Source organism: Ochlerotatus camptorhynchus, unplaced genomic scaffold, assembly GCF_037179485.1.
Source record: "Ochlerotatus camptorhynchus isolate MF236.1 unplaced genomic scaffold, CSIRO-AGI_Acam_v1.1 ptg000422l, whole genome shotgun sequence".
In the NCBI taxonomy this organism is placed as follows: Eukaryota; Metazoa; Arthropoda; class Insecta; order Diptera; family Culicidae; genus Ochlerotatus; species Ochlerotatus camptorhynchus.
The window spans coordinates 165,001-189,526 of NW_027040908.1; the positions used below are offsets into that span (position 1 = coordinate 165,001).

At 36.0% G+C, this 24,526-nt stretch overlaps 1 protein-coding gene across 2 annotated transcripts in view; it reads left to right on the forward strand.

Moving 5' to 3' along the window:
- Ubr1 (Ubr1 ubiquitin ligase) overlaps positions 1–24,526 on the forward strand; it is a 156,138-nt gene that overhangs the window by 46,335 nt on the left and 85,277 nt on the right. For both annotated transcript variants that reach the window (XM_065233846.1, XM_065233848.1), the window contains 4 exons: positions 7,489–7,668; positions 7,733–7,887; positions 20,820–21,044; positions 21,105–21,355. In XM_065233846.1, the coding sequence (XP_065089918.1) occupies positions 7,489–7,668; positions 7,733–7,887; positions 20,820–21,044; positions 21,105–21,355 (811 nt within the window). The remainder of the gene's footprint in view (positions 1–7,488; positions 7,669–7,732; positions 7,888–20,819; positions 21,045–21,104; positions 21,356–24,526) is intronic.

Here is a 24,526-nt window from a genome sequence, read left to right on the forward strand (position 1 = left end):
TAATTTTGAATTTGTTTCATTTTTGATCAACACTAGTTGTCCTGGCTTATACACTTTGTGATTTAAATTACAATTATACTTCTGTGTTCGTGATTGCTTGTTTTGTAATAATTTATTTCTCGCTATTGTTTGAGATACTTGTAGTTTGTATTTTAGAATTTTACAATAATTGTCAAAGTTATACAATGGCTCTATTTCTTCTGGATGATGTATGTTTGATGGCAAGGTGCATAATTTTCCAAATACTAACTCAAATGGTGTTTTGTTTGTTTCTGTGTGAACTGTTGTATTATAAGCAAATCTATAGTAAGGGATCCAAGATGACCATTGAAATGAATTGTTATCACATTGTATGCGTAAAAAGTTTCCCATGACTTTATGCGAATTTTCTAATGCTCCAATGGATTGATGGTGATAAGCGACTGAATTAATTTTGTTGATGTGTAATAAATTACAAACTTCTGTAAATAATTTTGACATGAATTCAGTTCCTCGATCTGTAGCTATTTCTTTGGGAATACCAAACTGCAAAACTACATTCTCAACGAATGCTTTCGCAACAGTTTCAGTTGATTTGTCTTTTATTGGGGTAGCTGTTATGTATTTGGTTAGTTCACATTGTGTAGTTAGAATATATTGATTACTTTGTTCATCTGGAATGATGGGTCCAACCAAATCCAAATAATTTTTTTCAAAAGCACTTGTTGCAGTGGAAGTTATTGTCATAGGAATTTTTGGTTGATTTATGTCTTTATATTTTTGGCATAATTCACATTTTCTTATAAAATTTTCTACATCTTTTGGCATGTTTTTCCAAACATATCTTTGTTCCATAGTTTTTAAAGTTCGTTTGATTCCTGCATGTCCTGCAGTGGGAAGCATATGAAAATCATTCATTATTAATTTCTTCGTTAAATCATCGTTTATAATTACGATGTTATTTTTGATAATATGTATCGTTGGCATGCCTTTTAATAAATCATTTTCATTTATTTCTTTATAAAATTTTTGCGCATTTTTCTCATACAATTTCATTACGAGCTCGTTTATTTTGTTCTTTATACAAATTCTTACCAGACTTTCCATTATTCGCCGTAGCTGAGTTAATGTCTTTGCTGGTTTTATTTTAATCTTTGCTTACCTTTTTGAAAATTGTATTTCTTCTGTTATATCAGTATCAATGATAATTTCGAATAATTTCGAATCAAAAACATTGTGGCCATTCAATGTCGTTGATGTATCACTTAGTTCGTCATCAATAATTTTCTTTAATTGCATTCTTGTAGTTACAAGCATATTTTCACTTATTTTATCATTAATCTCCTTGAGCTCATTTACGGAGATACGGGACAATGCATCTGCTACTGTATTAAATTTTCCTTGCAAATAAATTATATCGAAATCATATTCTTCAAGAATTAATCTAAATTTAGTTAATCTACTCGAAGAATCCTTCATAGAAAATAAGTAAACTAAAGGTTTATGATCTGTACAAATTTCGAATTTTCTTCCATATAGATAAGGTCGAAAATGTCTAATTGACCAAACTATAGCTAAAAGTTCTTTCTCAATTGTTGCATAATTACTTTCTGCTTTATTTAAAGCTTTACTTGCGTATGCTATAGGTCTTCCGTTTTGGTTTGATAAAACAGCTCCTATGGCAAATCCAGATGCGTCTGTGTGTAATACAAATACATTATTTTGTGAAAAATCAGGATAATCAAGAACTGGTGGGTTAATGAACTTTTCTCTCAATAGATCAAATGAAGATTGACATTCATCGTTCCATTTGAATGTTACATTTTTTCTAGTTAATAAATTTAATGGCATGCAAATTTTAGCAAAATTTTGTATGTGCTTTCTGTAATAATTTGCAAATGCTATAAAACGTTTAACTTGATCAGCTGTAGTAGGGACCGGCCACTGTTTAATGCATTCTATTTTTGCTGGATCAGGTTTAATTCCTTCGGCTGAAATGAAATGTCCAAGATATACTAATTCCCTTTTAAGAAAACTACATTTAGTAGGATTCAGTTTAAGGTTTACTTTTCGTAGTCTTTCAAATATTAAAATTAAGTTTTTGTTATGTTCCGCAAATGTTTTACCAAAAATGATTAAATCATCTAAATAAATTAAACATTTTTCTAAACTAAGACCTGACATAGCAACTGTCATTAGTCTGGAAAATGCAGAGGGACTTATTTTTAGACCCATTGGAAGCCTCGTCATTTGATATTGTCCTGTGGAGGTTGAAAACGCCGTAATCGGTCTGTCTTCCGGGTTAAGTTCACATTGATAGTAACCTTGAGAAAGGTCCAAATGTGTAAAGTTTTTTGCTCCTGCTAAAGAATCAATAACATCTTCTATATTTGGTAAAGGAAATTTATCGTCTTGTAATTGTGAATTTACCTTTCTATAATCAATAACAAGTCTCCACTTCTTTGAATCGTTTGTGGATTTTTTCGGTACTAATAAAATAGGGCTGTTCCATTCAGATTTTGATTCTTCTATTATATTATCTTTAAGCATTTCATTAATTTGTTTTTCAACTTCTCCTTTTTGTGATTGAGGAAGTTTGTATGGTTTGGTATACGTTGGTTGAGTATGAGGATTTAATCCAATAGATTGTTTATAAATTGGAGTTGTTCCTAATGAATCTGTTTTCAAGCAAAATATATCAGAGTATTTGATACAAATGTTTAATATTATGTCTCGATATGTTTCATTAAGATGATTAAGATTTAATTCTGATCGAAGGGTATCAATTCTTTTTTTGTCATACTTTGGCGTTGGACCGAGTTCAAATATTTCATAATCTCTTGATTTTCGTATTTGGGGTGCAATAGATTTTAAATTTATGGGATAATTTTTCACATTCATTATACGAACTGGATTTTTTCCATTTACTGGAATAGCAAGAGTATTTGCAATAAATACATGAGAATCAATCTCTTGTGCTAGGATCACACAAGGCTCTGTTTCGTTAGTAGAAATATATGTTATAATTTCTGTTCTCGCTGGAATTGTTAAAAATGTTCCATTTGCTTTACTCAGAGGGATGCAAATATTTTGTTGATTTGTTGTTAATGTTAAACTTGAGGTTTCAAAATCAATTCTTGACTTATACTGACTTAAAAAATCAGTTCCAATCAATCCAGTGACATTATTTGGTAGGTTGTGGACAACATGAAATGTTATTGAAAATTTAAACTTACCATGTTTTAAAAATGTGTTCACACATCCTAGTGAAGTAGTTATTCCATTAACTCCCTTAATATTTATTTTATATTTGTCATTTATTTCAATCCATTTAGGTATGTATGTTTGGTCAATTATACAACAAGAGGCTCCACTATCAATAACAAAATCTATACTATGATTGTATAAAATAAATTTAGCTCTACTAAAACCCAAATATACGAGTATTAGGAAATGTGTATTTTCTTGGTTTATTTTGGTTGTAATAAGATTGGTTAGAAAATCTTCTATTTGTTCCAATCCATAACGCATTTTCTGGGTTAGCAGCTGGAATTGGAGCTACTTCTAAAGCATCAGAAATTGCTTTAGTTAGGTTTGTCGAATTTCTAGCTTTAATAAAAAAAAGAAGTTTGGTTGTCACGAAGGCCTGCGGCAAAAGCATTCACAGCTATTGGTTCCACTATTGGTGCAGCTGCAGATTCATTTACGAATGTTCCTTGTGAAACATGTGCAGCAGCAAGCTTAGCTGCAAGAATATTCATGTCATTTCCAAATTCTGAAATAGTCTTTTTGCCTTGTTTGAGGGCAAACATTTCATTTTCAATAGCTTTAGGTGTAATTTTTACACCAAATTTCAACTTTAATCTGTTAGAGACTTGATTCAATGTTGCAGTCCCATCAATTGCTCCATGAGCTGAACCAATTAATCTGGTTTTAACGAAATCAATTATATCATTTACCGGTACTCCTGCGGAGTATGTTTGCAATAGATTTACATTTTCGATAAAGTTTAATAACTTTGTTGAATTCCCATCAAAATGATCTATAAGCTTTATTGCCAAGCTTAAGTCAAGTTTTTCTTCATTAGTCATCTTGAATTTTCCTTCAGTTGTGTCAGTTGTTGTGTTAGATTCAGTTGTGCTACTTTCTTCACTACCGTTTAATAATTCTATAGTTTCATTAACAATTATTTTTATCCTCTTGTATCGATTAATTAGTGCATTAAAATCATTTATGTTAAAATTATTCTTATTCTCTATTAAAACTGCTTTAAATTTATTTCGTAGAAATAATAATTCTTCAATTTTCTTCTCTTTAGTTGGTTGTGTATACTTACGACTTTTCTTCACATTGCTCTGCAATTGTAATATAATATCTTGTATGTCTAATAACTCTTCCATACATTAAAATTTTAATTATCTTTTTATTATAACTTATAATTTAAATTAACTTAGTTTTCTTCATTCATGGGCATTGTGGTCTCCATTCCAGGATGCCATAACGATTTTGGAACAAAATGTGATCAGGCTCCTGCAGCGGAATTTGGTATATTTTATCATCGAGCCGGTTATTATAAATGCTGATCCCTCTGTCTCCTGTGTAGAATTCAATCACTTCACTTTTTGAAATATCTTCTGTACGTTTTGGAACTCTGCTGGGATATCGCTTCCTTAAAATATTCAGCAAATTGTCTTTTTCTTCTTTTTTCATCATATTGTTTCGACGATTATTTTTTAATCACATATGATAAGTTTGTATTACATATTTTTATACTTCTGTATTCAATGTTTTAATTATTCGCGCAGCTTTTACTGCATCTTGTCTCATTAAATTTCTTATTATTTTTATAAGTACCACAAAGAATATTAGAACCAACAAGAAAATTATAATGTTCAATTTAATTTTGTGATTCTCATGAAGGTCTGTGTGCACTTCCTGATTTTCAATTACTGAAAATATTTGCTGTCCACTTTGCTCAACTTCTTCTTTAGATTGGGGTTTTCCCATCGTGAGTTTTTATTAATTTTCAATGAATTACAAAACGTTTTCTTTGAGTTGTAATACCTTCCAGGACTTACTTCGCCAAAAATTTGCATGAAAAACAAAAAAAAAATATCCTGGGGTGTTATATCTGTTTTATGAAACACTAAACTTTTCTGTTTTATGAAACACTAAACTTTTCATTAACACTTTTCCAATTGGCGGTCCACCTCGTCATTTTGCTTGTCATCGTATTTTTTACAATCTAACCATACCTCTGATCCTCCTGGTGGTGGTGGGAATATTGGTTGACCTCTTCCACGCCCTGAAAATTGCCGAACGAACTGCAGAAGTCCGATGCCACGTCCTCTTAAAAATTTTCACTATTAAGTCCTGACATATTTCACTTTTATTCACTGCACTGTGTTTATATACTTTTCATAATCTTTTTAAAAATTTACTAACACTTTTTTTTTTGAATGTTGAAAACAAAAAAAAAACTTAAACTTCAATCACTTTTCTTAAATACCAACTCTCCTGGCAGGATCGCCATGAACTGGAATTCGAAGTTAATAACACTCTGACTTGCGATTGTAGAATAATGTATATTTCAGTTTCAGTTAGTTTTATTAATTAACCAATTGCGCAGATAGAATTCAATATTGTTTATGCTGAATCTTTCCCAAGTCCTATGTTGATATGTTGCTTCCTGTTGTTTACGAATTGACCCGATACCATGTGGCAAAAGTCACACGCAATCGATTATGCTTATTGCAAGTATGCTTAGCTATGCAAACAATCATTTCATTCATTGCGCCGTCTGCGTGCGTTGTTGATCGTCTTGCGCTTGACCTAGTAAACATGTTTATTGCATTTGGGATTTCTTAGGAATGTTTATTTGAGACCCAGTGGAAATGCTTGGTATACATTAATGTCATTTTGATTTACAAGTTTGTTTTTCGTTTATGTTGCGCATCGACACTTTTAACGGAAATGATTGCGTCTTAATCAAACTGTTTTTCAATTGGTTTGCGTATCCACCACAAAGACATCGAAACTCTATGACTCACATTAAGCGAGATATCGGGTAATTAGGAAAACTAACCTCTAAAATGGCGGTTTTTCCTTTTTTTTCACCTATATACGTCAAATGTAAAAGTTTTATACTCTGCTAATTATCAAAACAGTTTGACTCATCCAATAAAGTCCCATTATTTTATATATCATGCTTTATTACAAAGTTATTAACATGAATGTCTCAAAAAATTTATGCACAAAAATGTCAATTACTCAAAATATAGCAAAAAGTAGCAGCCAATTTTTTTTACAGTGATTAGTGTAGACCTTGTTAGGTAAAATAACGACCACAGTTCAACAGGCAACTGCAGGCATATGGCAAATTCTTTCAAATTTGTTGAAATTTTGCTTTTTTTGTAAAACATGATAAGATGTTATTGATCTGAACTGTTAAAATTAATTAATTATAATTTAAAAGTTATTTCTCATTTGTAGAATAAATCTTCCTATTTAGTGTATTTGTTAATTTACAGGCAATGTCAATAGTAAAAGTCATATTCGATCACACGCTTACGAATTAGTGTGGTTTTGGGAAGGATGTGTTAAATATTTTGATATATTTGAGATGAGAATTAGGATTGTTGTGCTTTAGTATGTTTTCGGTAAGGTAGGATATGTAAACTAAACCCTTTTGAGCAAATTTTCGAAAATCAATTCATGAAATTAAAGGAAAGCAAGATCCTAATTGAATAATTTATTGAAAGACAAGAAGCAAACCTTAATTGAAAAATTGCGTTTTAAAACAGTATGCATTAACCTAGTAGTAGTAGCAGTGTCACACGATCTAACAACAATTGCCTGCAAATAGTGGTCAGCAGGGCTAAATACGGATCAAAACTAACAGAACTCTCCTTCATTTTAATTTAATTGCCTTCGGTGAATTAACCACTTCATTCGAGCAGTTAAAATGAGATTTACTACTACTCGAACTTTGAAATAAAACATTATTTTGAGATTTTTTCTTCTAGAACCTCGAGAAAAGTAGCCAACATTTGTGTGTTTCATCAAAAAAAAAATAAAAACCAGTTGGTCCAGTTTTGTGAAATCGCTGGTAGAAAGTCAAGCCAAAACTGCTTGACAAGTGGTCAATTGATAGATTTTCCAGATTGGTAAGAAGTGCGTGTCAAACTAATCAATAACTCAAGTAAATGAAATCCTAAAACAAGATTTACAGGTATTGCAAATCATAGTCCTCTGTGCGTTTACTTTCCAACTTTTACTATTATTATTGTTACTCCAACTATCACCTACTTGAAACACTATTCCTCCCTATCCGGCCTCTTAAGTAGGATTCACTTGATCCCTGTGATTATTATTCTGTGGTGCCAAATCTTTACCTCTACCCTTGTGCATGGGCAGTGATGTTTCACTGGAGACCTGGCCCTATGACCCCCTTCTGTGTTTGAAAATGAAATTTTTATTTTTTTTTTACATTTTTACAATTATTTTTAGGAACCTATGCTTTTGACGAACAAGCCTCCAAGCATGCTGTAATTGACGTGATAGAAAAATTTATTTGTGGTGATAATTCCCAATCATTTTTGGAGCGCCTCAAGCTAGAGGATAATGTCGCATCGATCTGTGGCCGAGTATTTAAAATTGGTGAACCTACGTACAGTTGTCGCGAATGCAGTAAGTTATTCTCAAGCATTTTATGCAGCTATTATGGTTCGAATGTTTTTTTTTTTCATTTTAGGCATGGATCCAACATGTGTGCTATGTTCTTCGTGTTTTAAAAAATCTTCACACAGAGTCCACAAATATAAAATGTCAACATCAGGTGGTGGTGGCTGCTGTGATTGCGGAGATCAGGAAGCATGGAAACGGGATCCGTCCTGCGAGGATCATAACGTATGTGTTTTTTTCGTTATCATACAGTAAATATTACACCTGAGGAAAGTCTATTTCGTATGATTATACTTAAAGCATATACATACATCATAAAAGCGATGGATAGCACTTTTTTAAGATTTTTTTTTCGCTGAAATTTAGTGATATCATCTATCTAGATTCAGCCATTTTAAAACATGGTTGCATGGATGACCGAGATAATGGCCAGTAGCAAGAGGAGTCTTTCTTCTGTGGAGTAAATAAAACACTTGTCGACAGTTAAGGTTTCAAAAGTAAACTTGCACAGCTGTTTATTGATAGGCCTTTTTCGTAAACATTCTAACAGTTTGTCATATTAAGTACACAGACGACCACAGGCATCGTGTTCATTCAATTCATTCCGTCCACTCATTTCGCCAGTAGGTTCGGACTCTTTGGTCGACTACGACTGAGCTCCTACAATTCTTCCCCCTTTAGTTTCACACAAACAACGAAAATTGTATTAATAAAAATAATGCATTTTCAAATTAAAAGTTTCCCAAAATTTGTAGATTCAACAGCAAAAATATTCAAAATAAAAGTAAGTTTTTTTAATTGAAAGTTTTTCTTTTACTTTTGATTCGTGGTTTTAAAAGTACATATTTTTAAAACAAAAGTTGTTAAACTGTCAAAAGTACCCCTCAACGATGTTTTTACTGGCTGCACTGACATCTCATATGCCGCCTTTTCTGCTAGTCTGGCCGCTGTGAACATGAAATGCAGCTCTGAAGTTACCACAAGAGTCAGGATTCTTCTGTGGGATACCAGACACTGAAGTTTTCTTAGTTGAATATTCCGACATTATTTGCTGGTATGTAGAAACCCACGTGAAATTGGCATTCCAAATGGTAAGTACACTATTTTCATTGTTATTGTTATTGGATTTTTAGATTCTTTTTTTTATCAGACTATGGAATCTACCAGGACGAAGTCGCGACAGTTTTCGGTATCGACGTTATCAAATTCCTGTTGGAGAAGGATCAAGCCCTGCTGGATAATAACCGAAAAGGTAAATTAAACTTTGATCGGGAGAAGGACGAGAACCCGCTGCCCGTAAAACCCGTCACCAGTTGGTACTTTATGAAGCTGCGGCATAGGATTTACAGATTGCGAAATGGTAAACAATATCAAGCTTGCCTTGCCAGTGTCCGGATTTTGTGTTCCTTCACGCGACCTTTACTTGACGGGATTGTGTCTCTTCGTGAATCTCATTGCATAACGCTTGTAAAGGAAATGGATAATAAATGTATTTTAATCTATTTTTCTAATATCTGAAAACCTTAAATTAAATATTATTTAGAATTTAAAATGAATAAAGATATTATTACGGTGAAAATGTGTATTTTTTATTTCAAAATGTTACTTATCGTTTTAACTATATCACATTTTCAAACCAAAACTTCGTCTTGAATTGAAAAGAACCTGATTTTAATTCTATCACTACCGTGTTTTTAATTTGACAGTAATACAATTTATTTTGAAAGCTTTAACTTTTAAAAGTACAGAGCGAACAATTTTTGATTTAACAGTTGGCTGACTTTTGTTTTGAAAGTCAACCGCTTTCTACCAAAAAGAACCAATGTGAACTTTTAATTCTATCAATGATTTTTTTAATTTTAGCAACGATTTTTCTTTGTGTGATAATCATAAAAATAATAAAAATATGCAATGGCCAAAATGGTTAATTATTTACTAAAATAAAATGAAACGTTTAGAAATCCTACTTTTATTCGAACTTGCGTACTCTTACGCTTTCTTAACCTTCCTAATTCTGAACCCTGAACATTTAATTTCTCTGAAGGATCATCTGGAAATCTCGTAGTTGAAAAACGTGAAGAACTCGTATTTAAAGATCTCGGAGCCGAAGATTGTACGGGTGCATCGATGATAATGGTATCTGATGCAAAACCGTAAAAATCTTCTTCATCGGTTTCTACTTGTTCACGTTGCTCCGTTATTATGCATTACTTATGAATTACTATGCATAACAATTTGATGCTGTACCAAAGTGTAAAATTTGCAACACTTGAATACCTAAACACCCTTTCCCACAAAATAGTTTCCTATAGATTCGATGCATAATGCAAATGGTAAAGAATAAAAATTTACATTCGGATGCAAAAAATTCAAAATCCTGTGCAGTTCAGGTTTCAGAAGTAAACTTGCACAGCTGTTTAGCCCTTTTTATACGTAAACATTCTAACAGTTTGTCATTTCAATTACACAGGCAACCACACGCATCGTATTCATTCTATTCATTCCGTCCACTCATTTCGTCAGTAGGTTGTGACTCTTTGGTCGACTACGACTGAGTTGCTGTACGATGGTCATAAACAAAATATCCAGGAATTTCCCGGGAATTCTATGATAGAACCTGAAAATAATTAATCGATATCATGCGGCCACTTAAATAATAAGTTGTAATATGAAGTTAACCAAATTTCCACTTGAGAATTTTATGATAGAACTAGAACCTGAAAATAATTAATCGATATCATGCGGCCAATTAAATAATAAGTTGTAATATGAAGTTAACCAAATTTCCACTTGAGAATTTGTCGTAAAACAAAATTAAATCCCAAAAGAAAACCTCCATTAATGATACCAAATTCAGTGGAAAATTCGAATGATTTTTCACCAAATGGATAGTTTTAAGCCCTATATACATCATGCATACAAATTAAATATTTGAATCTTATGAAAAAAGATTTAAAAACTACAAGGGACAGCCCAATGGGGTTGTACGCAATGATGACGTAGGACTACGTGGTATGATATAATAAATATTTTTGTTAACTGCAGCAAGAGCTTGTGTTTTGTGTACACCGGAAAAAAATTGTTGAATATTCCAATTGTGTAATATAACGTTGTACGATGTACATCGATTTTGCGAACAAAATTACATCCATTGATGTAATGTTGTATCTGCTTTTTGCTATTACATCATTATTTCATACATCAGCTTGAATTACATTGATCGATATTACTATTTTTTGGCTGTGTAGGAATAGGAATTTTAGCGGGGTTCTCTCTTTTTATACTCTTTAGTATGACTATGATTGCCCTGAAAAGAACCTTTTGATATGAATTTTATTTGGAACATATTCAGAAAATCAACTCTTTTGGAAAATGTTGGTGGCCCTGAAAAGTAGTAAAGCCTTTGGAAGATTATCACATTTTCTCGGCACACCTTCAGCACACCTCGGGTTTCCTCGTACATCAGACCAGAGATGAGCTTGACACCACCACGTCGAGCCAGACGATGAATGGCAGGCCCTGGATGTTATCACACGATGACATCGACACCGATGTTTACAGTTGAACGGATGAATCGCAACTAATGCGAAGGCGCAGTTAGCTACCTGTTATATAGACAACCAGCTCTGCCGGTACCATATTTTCTCGCTTTCTATTGGCTATACACAGTAACCAATGAGAAGTGAGAAAATATGGTACCGGCAGAGCTGGTTGTCTATATAACAGGTAGCTAAATGCGCGTTTGTGTGGTTCTGAATATGGCGATGAGTGTGCAAACTATTACGCAATTTCGTCCTACCTATTCGCACGCGCCAGAGGATCGGAGGCGAATGCCACTTCGACTTGTTTCGTCTACTTACTACTCTCTGACGACTGTGCTGGGGAAGCAGCATATGCATGTAGGAAATTGGTGGATTTGTTAGTTAATTCGACGCTTTTGGACAATGCTGGATATTTACCAGTTTTTCAATAGTTTATTGTTGAAAATAAACATTCGAAAGCATTGTTATCGATGCGTAGCCATATTTCTGATCGATTGATGATAAAATTATTGAAATTGGACCAGGGGCAGCTGAGTTATTAACGTTCAAAATCTTTCTTAATTTGTTACATGTTCCATTTTCGGTTTTCACAAAGTGTACCCCCATATAGAAATCAAAGACGTAGTCCTACGTCAAAACACCAAACCCCAAAATCAAACACGACCCGCCGTGACTACCGTCAGTCTTCAACCACGGCCCTCATCATGTTAAGGACACACCTACACAACAAAAACTAATCGGTCAAGTGCCAAACTTGCATGTTCGATTGCGACATTTATTTTCTTGACAAATCATGCTACTACTTTAAAAAAATCATAGACACCTAACCGTTAAAACTCAAGGAACATGCTTCATGCGATCGAAGTCATCCTCTGACAAAGGGGAACGATGGAAATAAATCTCGATTACGCCACTGAAGGGACGCATACGCTCCCGCAAACAATGCATGCGATTCCCAATCCGGCGCAACCGGCATCCCGCCCACGCACGTCAACACCACCATCAGATAGGGAAAATTTTCCTTTACCTTATCGGCGCAGTACGCGCGGGCGAGCCACCAGCCATACCACACCGACCATCAAATGCACTGCCCACAAAAGTAGACACGCCCCCTCGAAAATGCAATCGAGAAATGTAGGGTTTTTGATCTAATTTCCGTCCTACTAAGAACAACCCGCGTTTTACCGTTCTTTTTTGAACGGGTCTGAACAAAAAAAGGGAATATTTCTGTGAAAGATGACTTCTGAATTTATTCGCCTTTCCATGCGTATCGTTGGATTTCATAAAGAGTCACACATTGTCACAAATCTTGATTCTAAATTCGTCCTAAGAGTTCCAATTCCGTCCAAACGCATTGAAACGTCATTAGATTTTCTTCGTCCTACGGATAAACGTAGAAAAATGGGATTCGCTAGGAGCGCTTCTTTTGTTTTGCGAACAATGAGCGTAAATATTCATACAATGCGCTCAAATAGGATTTATATTGTAGCTACCCTAATAAAAAATAACCATAAACGAACGATAACCCAAATTATAGAACTATACAATACGACCCCGGCGTAGTGGTCAACATCCTTACCTCTCACGCCAAAGTCAGGAGTTCAAATCTCACCCCCGGACAAGTCACGAATGACCCAAGAGTGTTAAAGTGACCATAATAATAAAAAAAAAAAACAAAAAAAAAAATGGTTTGGATGATACCCGGAACACGTCGTTAAGCAAAATAACCATAACAATTTTATTAGGGTAATGAACTAACGGATCGAAATAAACCTATTATTGATTTGTGTACGGTGAAATCATTGATATTATTGATTCGTTCTGATCGATAAAACGGAAATGGGCGATTACGATGAAGTAGCGCTCTACCCTATAAGAACAATCTTCAACTGGAACGTACTCACCAAACCAATATATCCGGGAGCGCATTCCCGATACTTATTATTCTCTAGTCAACAATTCCTCTCCAGCGACTCCAACCGCACAACAACTCTGTAACCTTACATACTATTCATTTGACCCATAAATTTCATGTGTGCTTCTGGGTGGGTTCTGTTTATGTGTGGTCCCATGAAAATCATGTGGAATTTCACATGGAAATTCGTCAATAAAAATGTGTGGATTTGTATTGGTGTAGGATAAAATCAAAACATTGAGAAATATTACGCATCACTTTCAGAAAACTTTACTTCGCAACCGATGAACCATTCTGACGACCATACACAGAAAATAGTTTTCATGTCATTGGAAACGCAAATGATTTTCATCCATAAACAAAATTAATGGAATTCATCTTAAATTCGCATAACATTTATGCGATCACGTTAATTTTATATGATTTTTCATATGAATTTCATCGGCCTCATAATATGCATGTGATTTTGTGGTGGGATTTTTAGTTATGTGATCACATGAAAGCTATGTGAAATTCACATGGTTTCCATCCATTAGATATGTGATATTTTTTTTGAGTGTATGAGTACCCAAGTAACCATACACACTTAGTCTAGATTACCGAAGTCAGCAAAATTTTACTGGGTTTTTGAATTGGGGATCATTAAGTAATGGCCACAGCATTAATTTTCGTTACCGAACTATCAGTTAAGTCAAACTGTCAAAAACTACTGTACGTTTGGTAATCCATTCGAGTTGCATGAGTTTCATAAACTCCAGATCGCGTCTAGCCAAAATATCCTGAACTGGAACATTAGGTTGTCTACCTCGAGCCCGAAGGGAATCGTACAGCTCAGATCTGACTCCACGATGCTCAGCACAAGACCAAATAATATGATCGGCGTCTTGGTAACCTTGTCCACATTCACAGAGATTGCTGTCCGCCAGCCCAACACGGAACAAGTGAGCGTTTAACGAATAGTTATTGGACATGAATGAAGTCTCGACCCACATCCAACCCCTTGAACCAAGGACTCTTCGACACCTTAGGGATGATCGAATATAGCCATCGTCCCAAACTCCCTTCACTCCACTTATTCTGCCAGCTGACGAGTGACTGTTGATGATAAATGAAGAAAAATTCGCCTTCTATAGCGCCCACCTTAAACGCTGGCCAGACTGAGCAGTTATAACATGTTATAACGATTGTCAAATAATTGCAACACAGAAACCACCATCAAGATAGCGCTATAACATGTTATAACTCTGTAGTCTGAACGTACTATTAGCAAGTGAGTCAGCCATCTCATTGCCCGGAATCGAGCAATGAGCTGGAACCCATGCAAAGGTGATGACAAAAGATCTTAAAGATAAAGATCGGCCTCATGGAGCGACCAGCCTCGACAGAACTGAGACTATCCGTAAAAATAAAATAGTGATCTGGTGGAATTGAGGCGATCGTTTCTAGCGTATAGTATATTGCCGCCAGCTCAGCAACATATACGGAACAAGGAGCTTGAAGCATTCGAGAGGCGCTATGAAATTCGTTAAAAATACCAAAACCAGCGGACGACTCTGTGAAGAACGATCTTGCGGAATCAACTTGGCCAAACTTTGCAGCGTAAATTGACGGAACAATCATGGAACGATGATGTTCTGGGATCCCACGAATCTCCCGCGTCATAGATAAATCAAAACTAACTGAATTGCCGGAGAAGCATACACGATGAGAATTATGCTGTGAAGGGCTGACATCCTGTGTTATGTACACGTAGTACAATGTCATAAAACGAGTTTGAGGGCTTAGCTCAAGAAGCTTCTCAAAGCTTGCAATCACCAGTGGGTTCATAATTTCACAACGAGTGAGGAGTCTGAGGTATAATTCCGAAAACCGATCAGAGAGTGGTAACATGCCCGCTACCACTTCGACACTCATCGTATGAGTCGAGTGCATGCATCCTAACGCGATACGAAGACAGCGATACTGGATCCGTTCCAGTTTGATGATGTGCGTTTTAGCCGCCGACTGGAAGCAAAAACTACCGTACTCTAAAACCGATAAAATCGTTGTCCTGTTCAACGTTAGAAGATCTTGCGGATGGGCTCCCCACCACGTTCCGGTAATTGTTCGAAGAAAATTGACCCTTTGTTGGCATTTTCGTCTCAGATACTCAATGTGGGATCTCCAGGTGCATTTGGAATCGAACCAGACCCCAAAATATTTGAAAGACATGGAATGCGTGATCGGCCTACCCAAAAGTTGAAGCTTCGGTTGTGCTGGGCTATGCTTCCTAGAAAAAACGACCAACTCAGTTTTCTCCGTGGAGAATTCGATACCTAGCTGAATAGCCCAAGTAGACAAATTGTCTAAGGTATCCTGTAAGGGTCCTTGCAGGTCCTCTGGGCCCTGTAATAGACACTACTCCGTCATCTGCAAGTTGTCTCAGCGTGCAGTTGTCACTTAGACAATTGTCAATTTCTCTGGGGGAGACCAATGTAACTAAATCGAGAAGCTGTAGAGTTTCCATGAGAAAAGCTCATATGTTTCTCTGACAGCAAATTGTACAAAAAGTTATTAATTAATGGAAAAAGGCCACATGCGTGGAGTTTGTCTGAAAGGACTTCAACCGATACTGAATCGAAAGCCCCCTTAATATCCAAGAACACAGAAGCCATTTGCTCTTTTTTTCAGCAAAAGCCAACTGAATTTCTGTGGAAAGCAACGCGTTCCCTTGCCCCTACGGAAACCAAATTGAGTATCTGAGAGTAGGTGGTTCGTCTCAACCCATTTGTCCAAGCGAACAGGGATCATTTTCTCCAACAATTTTCGAATGCACGATAACATCCCGATGGGACGATACGAGTTATGATCTGACGCGGGTTTTCCAGGCTTTTTAATGGCTATAACTCTCACTTGCCTCCAATAATCCAAAACAATATTGAGCTCTAGGAACTGACAAAACAAGTTCAACATGCGCCTCTTAGCGACGTCTGGGAGGTTCTTCAAGAAGTTGAACTTGATTCTATCAGCCGCCCCCGGAACCGAATTGCCACACGAAAGGAGCGCGAGTGAGAGCTCCAGCATTGAAAAAGGCTGGCTGATCACGTCTACCGAATTCGTCGTTTCGCGAGGAATCATCCGTGCCGGCACGGAATCAGGACATACTTTTCGCGCTAACTTGAGAATCCAACGATCTGAGTACTCCTCGCTCTCGTTGTTCGAAGACCGGTTACGCATCCTTCGCGCCGTGTTCCAAAGCGTATTCATCGACGTTTCGCGCGATAATCCGTTTTCGAATTGCCGCCAGTATCCGCGTTTCTTGGCTTTGATGAAGCTCTTGAGTTGGCGTTAAATAGCCTAGTGCGCTTCGAAATGCACGGGTGTTCCACGTTTCCGGAAAAGCTTAAACGCGTCAGACTTTTTACGATAAACCTCAGTGCATTGGTGGTCCCACCAAGGGGAAGGAGGTTTCCTACGGAAAGACGATCCAGGAACCGGCCGAGTTTGAGCTCGAAGCGCGCTATCCAAGATCAGATTGGAGAGGAAGTTATATTCCTCCAACGGTGGAAGCCCTTCTACTGACGACACGGCTTCCTCTATCGCGGTCTTGAATGTTGTCCAATCGATATTACGGGTGAGGTCGTACGCGACGTTAACGGATTCCGGACAATATCAAATAACACGCGATCCTGCCATGAAAGTTATCTGGCGGGATTTGCAAAAACAAATAAAAAAGTGATTCTCTGCCCTGAGGAACAAATTTTTGAAAATAATGTTTCTAAATTAGACCCGAGTAATATGAAAGCTCCAGGTGATGATGGAATTTTCTATATCCTCATCAAAAAACTCCCAGAGAGTACCTTGTCTTTCTTGGTAAAATTATTTAACAGATGTTTCAATTTGGCATACTTTCCTGATGTATGTATGTATGTATGTAAGTAGCCACCATCCTAGCTTGGGTCTTGCCCTGCATGCGGCTCCACTCAACAGCAAGATCAAATTCCGTCATCATTCTGAATTCAACATACTGCTGTATGAAGGGCCAAAAAGGGTTGGACGGGCACGTAAGCAGAGGCACTTACGCGAAACCCGCGGGAATAAGAGAATCTCCTTCCAACAATATGATCCAACAAAATGAATAACGAAATTCGCAATACATGTTAAGCTTTCCACGGGATGGGTTGTTTAAGAAGAGCGCGTCAAATTCATTGCAACTGTTGGAGTGGAATGTAACTATCTAAATTGACAGTACACATTCCCTCCTAGACTCCGGTTGGCACTCCACTCCATTGTCCAGTTACAACTTCAATGATGCCCTGATGCTCCCTCCCGTCCCAGTATTTATTGTAATTTACATTATGAATTTATATATAATCATGTAATATATAATGTAGGTATATAAAATATGTAGTAAAATGAAAAATATAATAAAAAATAAAGATGTATAACAAAATACAAATAACCTAGATTATTGGGTCCTATACACACACTTTTTGTTTTATGTGCCATGAAATGACATAATGCATCATTGTATGTTTTGAAAATATAATACTAAAGTATTGAATCAATAGACCGAAAATCGAGGTTATTTGGACATGAGACATTATATTTAAAAGGATACTACCAAACCGATCATCAAACGCACTGCCCACAAAAGCAGACACGTCCCCTCGAAAATGCAATCGAGAAATGTACAAGAACAATCCTCAACTGGAACGTACTCACCAAATCAATATATCCGGGAGCACATTCCCGATGTCGTCGAACGGCAAAAAAAAGGGAACTCATTGAGCAAATTTGTGATACGGAATTTTCACTGAAAATAACCACGAATTTCACCACATCCCACTGCGAAACACGTTCAGAAGCACTTTTGGTACACTTTAGATATCAATTTCTTTTGATTTTTTTTTATTTTTTGCTAAAATAGTTGCAAGTGTACCAACATCAACACCAATCGTGCCAAGCTTTACACGCACCTTGCAGTGCGTACATAAACTTTTTGGCATACTTTCCTGATAAATGAAAAAATGCAAAAGTTGTTGTTTTGAAGCCGGATAAAAATGCAGCAGACGCTTCTAGCTACCGTCCAATAAGTTTGCTTTCTTCAATAAGTAAACTTTTTGAAAATATAATTTTAAATAGAATGATGCTTCACATCAATACGAACTCATTTTTTGCAGATGAACAGATTGGATATCGCCAAGGGGCATTCAACTACTCATCAACTCTTAAGAGTTACCAATTTACTTCTTTCAAACAAATCTGAAGGCCACTCAACTGCAGTTGCTCTTATAGACATAGAAGAGTGTTTGGCATGATGGTTTTATTGCTAAATTGAAAAAGTTTAATTTTCCACTTTATATTATGAAATTAGTTCAAAATTATTTAACTGACAGAACTCTGCAGGTAAATTATCAAAATTCCAAATCTAATCGACTACCTGTTAGATCAGGAGTTCCTCAGGGTAGCATTCTTCAGCCAATATTGTATAACATTTTCACTTCGGACCTATATGATTTGCCTCAGGGTTGCCACAAATCTTTGTTCGCTGATGACACAGGCATTTCCGCTAAAGGAAGAAGTCTTCGTGTTATTTGCAGCAGACTGCAGAAAAGTTTAGATATTTCTCTTCTTATTTACAAAAATGGAAGATTTCTCCCAACGCTACCAAAACTCAACTTATAATATTTCCACATAAACCGTCCTTTTTGAAACCTAGTCACATAGTCATTATGAACGGAGTTCCAATTTCCTGGCCAAACCAAGTGAAATATCTTGGATTAATAATTGACCAAAAATTATCTTTTAAAGATCACATTGAGAGCATTCAAGCCAAATGTAACAAATATATAAAATGTTTGTATCCTCTTATAAACAGGAAATCCAAACTTTGCCTGACCAATAAACTTTTAATATTTAAACAAGTTTTTAGACCGGCCATGCTTTACGCTGTGCCAATATGGTCAATATGGTCACTACCAGGAAAAAAGCACTTCAAAGGATTCTGAAGAGTTCTGAAGATGATTTTGAAGTTGCCTCCCTGGTACCGAGGGATACAGGGAATCAAAATGAACGATTCAGATAAAGATAATGGCATTCTCATTTTGGTTACACTCATGATTAGTACAAATCCATAAATCACAATGGACAGTTCTGGAAACGATAATGCGATTATTATTTGTGTAACAGATCATGATCATATGAAATAGCGATAATCTCAGATCATCATCATCAGCTCTCGTTACTGAAAATTCCCCATTTAAGACAAGGCTTATCAAATACCCATTAATATGTGAATTTTCGGAATGAGGATAACGTATAGAGATCGAAAATCTATGTTTGCCGCCATTATGAAATCCAAGATGGTGGCCATCGATTTAAGAAAAACTGTCGTAAATTGATGTCCGCCACCATTTGGAAATGCAAGATTACCCTGCAATGTGGGTATTTTCGGAACAGGGATAGCATGCAGATGTAGAAAATTAATATCTGCCGCTATTTGGGAATCCAAGATGGCGGCTATTGATTTTAGAAACAACTTTTCCCTACAATGTGGGCATTTTTGAAAGCGGGATGACGTGTATATGTCTAAAATTGATGTCGGCCGCCATGTTGACTAGTGTATTCGTCAGTTCTATTTAAAACCAAAGGCCGCCAAATTGGATTCCAAAATGGCGGTTGACATCGATTTTCAACATCTACACATTATTCCAGTTCCAGAAATACCCATATTGTAGGGTATTTGACGATTTTTTTTCCGAAACCAATATGACGGATTTCAAAATGGCGACCTACATTGATTTTCAAAATATATTTGTCATCCCGATTCCAAAAATATTCGTATTGTAGGGTATTTGACCTCAATACTTTTCCGAAGACAGCAAGTTCCTAGATTTTGAGATACATTACAAAGTGATTGTTATCATATCAGTAGATTATCGTTTTTGTTGCTGATCATGATATGTAACACAAATGATAATCCATGATCTTACTGTACACTGATCATGATTCCGTTAACTAGTATTTTTATCGTCAGTAAGTATCGGAAGATAGCATTTTCTTGATTCCCTGGAGGGATATAGAATTTTCGAATGTTGAGACTTTTGAACAACAAAATAATTAATAATTTCAGGCAAAAATCGTTGCAATTCTCAATTCCTCAATCCTAATTTCCTTTATACTTAGATAAGATTTAGTTTTAGTTTTTAGTTTTAGGATTTCAATTGTTATACTGACCTTAAAACCTGTTTAAAATACTGAATTGCCAAGGCAGAAACAACGTAAAAACACTTAGATATATATCATAACAATTAAGGCTGGTAAGTTACTGTAGTAACTGGAGCACCTAGGTTAAAATGAAATGAGATTTATTTTGAATTTGGAACAAATAAAGAGTAAAAAAAAACAGATATTAAAACTGACGTACGAATGAGACATAGAAGACATAGACAAAGACAGACCAGCGATTACCGAACCATAAAGATTTTCAAGAAGATTATGATTAATCAAGATCGTGAATCCGGTGTTTAATTGGTCACCATACACTAATCCGTCCGACATCGTAGTCATTTTTTCTCATCAACCCCGATCACTGCAATCCTATTGGCCGACAAAACGCTGCAAAATGAAAGATGATAAATCATAAAAAAAAAAACAAATAAACAAATTAACAAACATACTTCTGCATATTAATTTATTCTACATTCTTTTTATCACAGCTTGCAGCTAATGAAAACCCGGATCAATCACGGATCACAGATCATCACCGAATCATTAGTGATAAAATAAAGCTGTGTTGCGAGACTGCCTTCAAAGGAATCTTACAATATTGTATGAAAACTTTACAAATTCAGTCTGAAAGCAGTTTGGTCGAATGCGGCGTTGATGATGAGGATATTTATTGTACAATTTTGTATAATGATGAAACTCATACTTTCGAACAGGTAAGATTAACGTTATAACCTTATTATTAGTTATTGATCATTATGGTAATTTATCATCAGGTGATTCAAACATTGACTTCGATCGTGAAGTGTACCCAAAAGGAAGCAATCGAGTACGTCACAAGTATTGATCGTGAGGGAAGAGCGGTTGTGAAATGTGCTCCATTTGAGATGTGCAAAAAGTTGAAAGAGGATGTTGAAAATAAGGTTATACGATCGACAATGACGACCAAAGCATCACCTCTCAAAGTAACTGTGCTGCACAAAAATGAGGTTGCCTGTCAGCATCTAGCTATGCAAATACTTGGATGGTATGTATAACAAAATGCTCAAGCAACATGTTAAAAGGGCCTATGTATTAAATCCGGAGAACATAAAATAACAACACAAACAGGTAGAGGAATGGTGTTTGTTTACAATTACGCCCAAAGTTCTCCGGAAATGTAAACAATTACATTTTATTACACTGTCTGTTTTTTTTTGTTTTTTTTTTCTTATGAAGTCTAAACTTATGTCGTTTTCGTTTTTGCTACACTACACCGGTGTAGTATAAGCAGCAATAAGTGCGAGTCATTGACAGCTCATCATCATTTGTTTGGTGCAACCGATAGCTACACCATGAATTTTTTCGGTGTTCAGCGGTGTGCACCGTAGCTACACCGCAAAAAGGAAAACGACATTACACTTGGACTCATTAAATTAAAAAAAATTACAATAATACCCGAGTTTGTCAGTCCTCTGAGACCCAATTCCTGCTGCCACATAGACATCGACTCCGCTCTACCCATTTTCCGAACTCCTCTGCACTCATTGTCTTTTATCAAGGTTAAGCAGATAGGGATCATTCAGGCGTTAACGCATACTGCTTCCGACAAGATGGTTCTGTAGGCGGTCACGACGCGCATGGCCATTAGGGTACTTATTTTTGAAAAAGTGTTTAAATGTCTTATAGGCCACCTCCACTTCAATTCATTACCCCAAAATATGAGCCTGTACAAAAAATGATAAAGATTGATGAAGTTTTAGAAGTCGCACAAATGGTTTGCAATTTATATGTCAGTTATTTGGTTCTACTAGTCCAAATGTTGTTGTCACAAACGATCAGTTTTTCAAGAAAGGTAGACATGCGAAAAAACAAAAAATAGGGTAGATTGACAGATGAAAATGTGTAAGGCAACAGCAGTGAAGAGTAGTGAAACTCAACAATTTCTCATAGTAATTCACCGAAATCTCCATATAAACTTCAAATCATTGTACAGTGGGCAAAAATTAACCCTGAGTCGCACTTATTTCGTGCCGCTGGTTTCAATAGGAGTGAGATACCTGGCCTTATGTAAAAAAAACAGGGAATCGAATGCCGCTGGTTTTGTCTTGCGTAGACTACCGGAAGTACCCCATTTTGCTCGTTTCTCCCATTTTCAATTGAAATTAAAATGTATGTGATTTTACATGCGACTGCCAGTCTACAGCCATAAAATGAAAAATAAAAATGAAAGTGGCAGTTGGCATTCGATTATTTTAAATAATAACAGATATCTCATACCTCTTTAAACCAGCGACAAGAAATAAGTGCGACGCTGGGTCAGTTTTCCGGAGAACTTCGAGATTAGGGCTTAATTGCTTTTGTTAACAAACACTACATGTGCCAATTTCTCTTGAATTGAAGGTAAATCTCATAAACAACACAAACAGGTAGAGGAATAGCTCTTCTGTCTTTTTTTTATTTTTTTTAAATAATTACATTATTTGTACCGGCTCAATCGAATAAACTTTACAAGCTCTTCTGTAAATTGATATAGTTTGTTCGCGAGATTTTTCTTTTATTCGCGAGAAATCGGCGATTAACGTGTTTGTTTACCAAAGCAATAACGCCCACATCTCACTGTGCATTGGCGCACCTTAATGGTCATGAGACGGTTCGTACTGTCAGTGTTAGAAATATCGCCAAAAGTTCATTTTCGCCAGCGAGATGTTTTCGCGATGCGAATTTCGCAAAGCGTTATTTCCCAAGCGAACTTTCTTGCTTGAGATTGAGAGGAACTAATATCACTCTCGATTTGACTCACCAGCGAAAAAGAGCATTTTTTTCCTTGATTTGATTTCCGTCGATCTTGTTTTCCGTACCAATGCTACCGACGCCAGGGAGGCAGCTCTCACACCTGGACCCTACCTATCGACTCATCAACAATATGCACCGGGGACCAACGGTTTTACTTCCCTGGATTGAACCCAGGCTTTTTGGGATGAGAGGCAATCACGCTTATCGCTACACGACCAGCGCCACAAGAGCGTATGTTAAAAGATATTTTTTATTCTAAATTCCTTACACAACTTTTCCTTCCCGATATGTGATAAAATAAACATTTTCTGAGCAACATGACATTGTGAGAGAATATATGACATATGAGATAAAGATTGCTGGACTGGTGGAGATCTTCAGAATAGTATACCTGATGACCCTGGAGTCTTGAACAAACAACCAGAGGACTCACCTGAAGATCTTTAAAAAAAATACTGGTCAACATGGCATTATGAGTGAATATCTAAGAAATGCTATTTAAAGTGATCATCTATTGGAGATATACAGAAAAATATCTTATTAGTCTGCAATAATTTCTTATTGCTAAGTATGATGAAAAAAATACCTGACAGATGTTATTTGGATTCCTGAACAAGCAATCTTCATAAAAATACCTGGTGAAACAGAAGTTTTGAACATACATCAAGAAGGCATAATGGAAATATTATTCAAATGATTATGTAGTCACTTCTTTCTAATTCGATTTTGAAGGAACTATGGAATTAGGGAGGTCAATTTGGGACATTTGTATGCCTGGATTTCCATCGAGAAATCGAGTAAAGTTTAATGTATTACTTAGGATGGTTAGGACACTCGGATCGAAACAAACTGCACGCGTATAGTTTGGTAGTTGGGATAAAACTGACAAGGTTTATTTACCCTTGGGGTTTATATAGGGCTTTCTAACAATACATGAGTATCTTACAATGCATACTATATTTACTCGTGTTGGTTCAGTACTTCTTGATCGTTTAACGAATCGATCGTTCAGTGGATTCAGGGACTAAGTCTTATAGACACGCTAAATATAATTGATTCAATCACTGCAATACCTTTCTCCTTAAGTTTAACATCCTTTTCAATCCTATTCAGATCTCAAATTCTTGAATTAATCGTTCTATATGTGATTGATTTTCTAACTCATCATGCTCAATATTCGAATTAAATTAAAATGATAGAATTTAAAAATACACGATATTTTTATCCTCTTTCTTCTCCTTTGCGCGAGTTGATCTTCTTACCATGGGCCGATCGTATTGATTAGTCGCAGCTATGCTTTGCATCGGTGGAGAATGTAGTGCATCTGGGTGGACTTCGCTTCTAGACGGTGGAGGTGCTTTGCCTTGAAACTGACTGAAGCACCACTTTGCGCACACTCTGAGTATCCAAATTTTTTTCATGA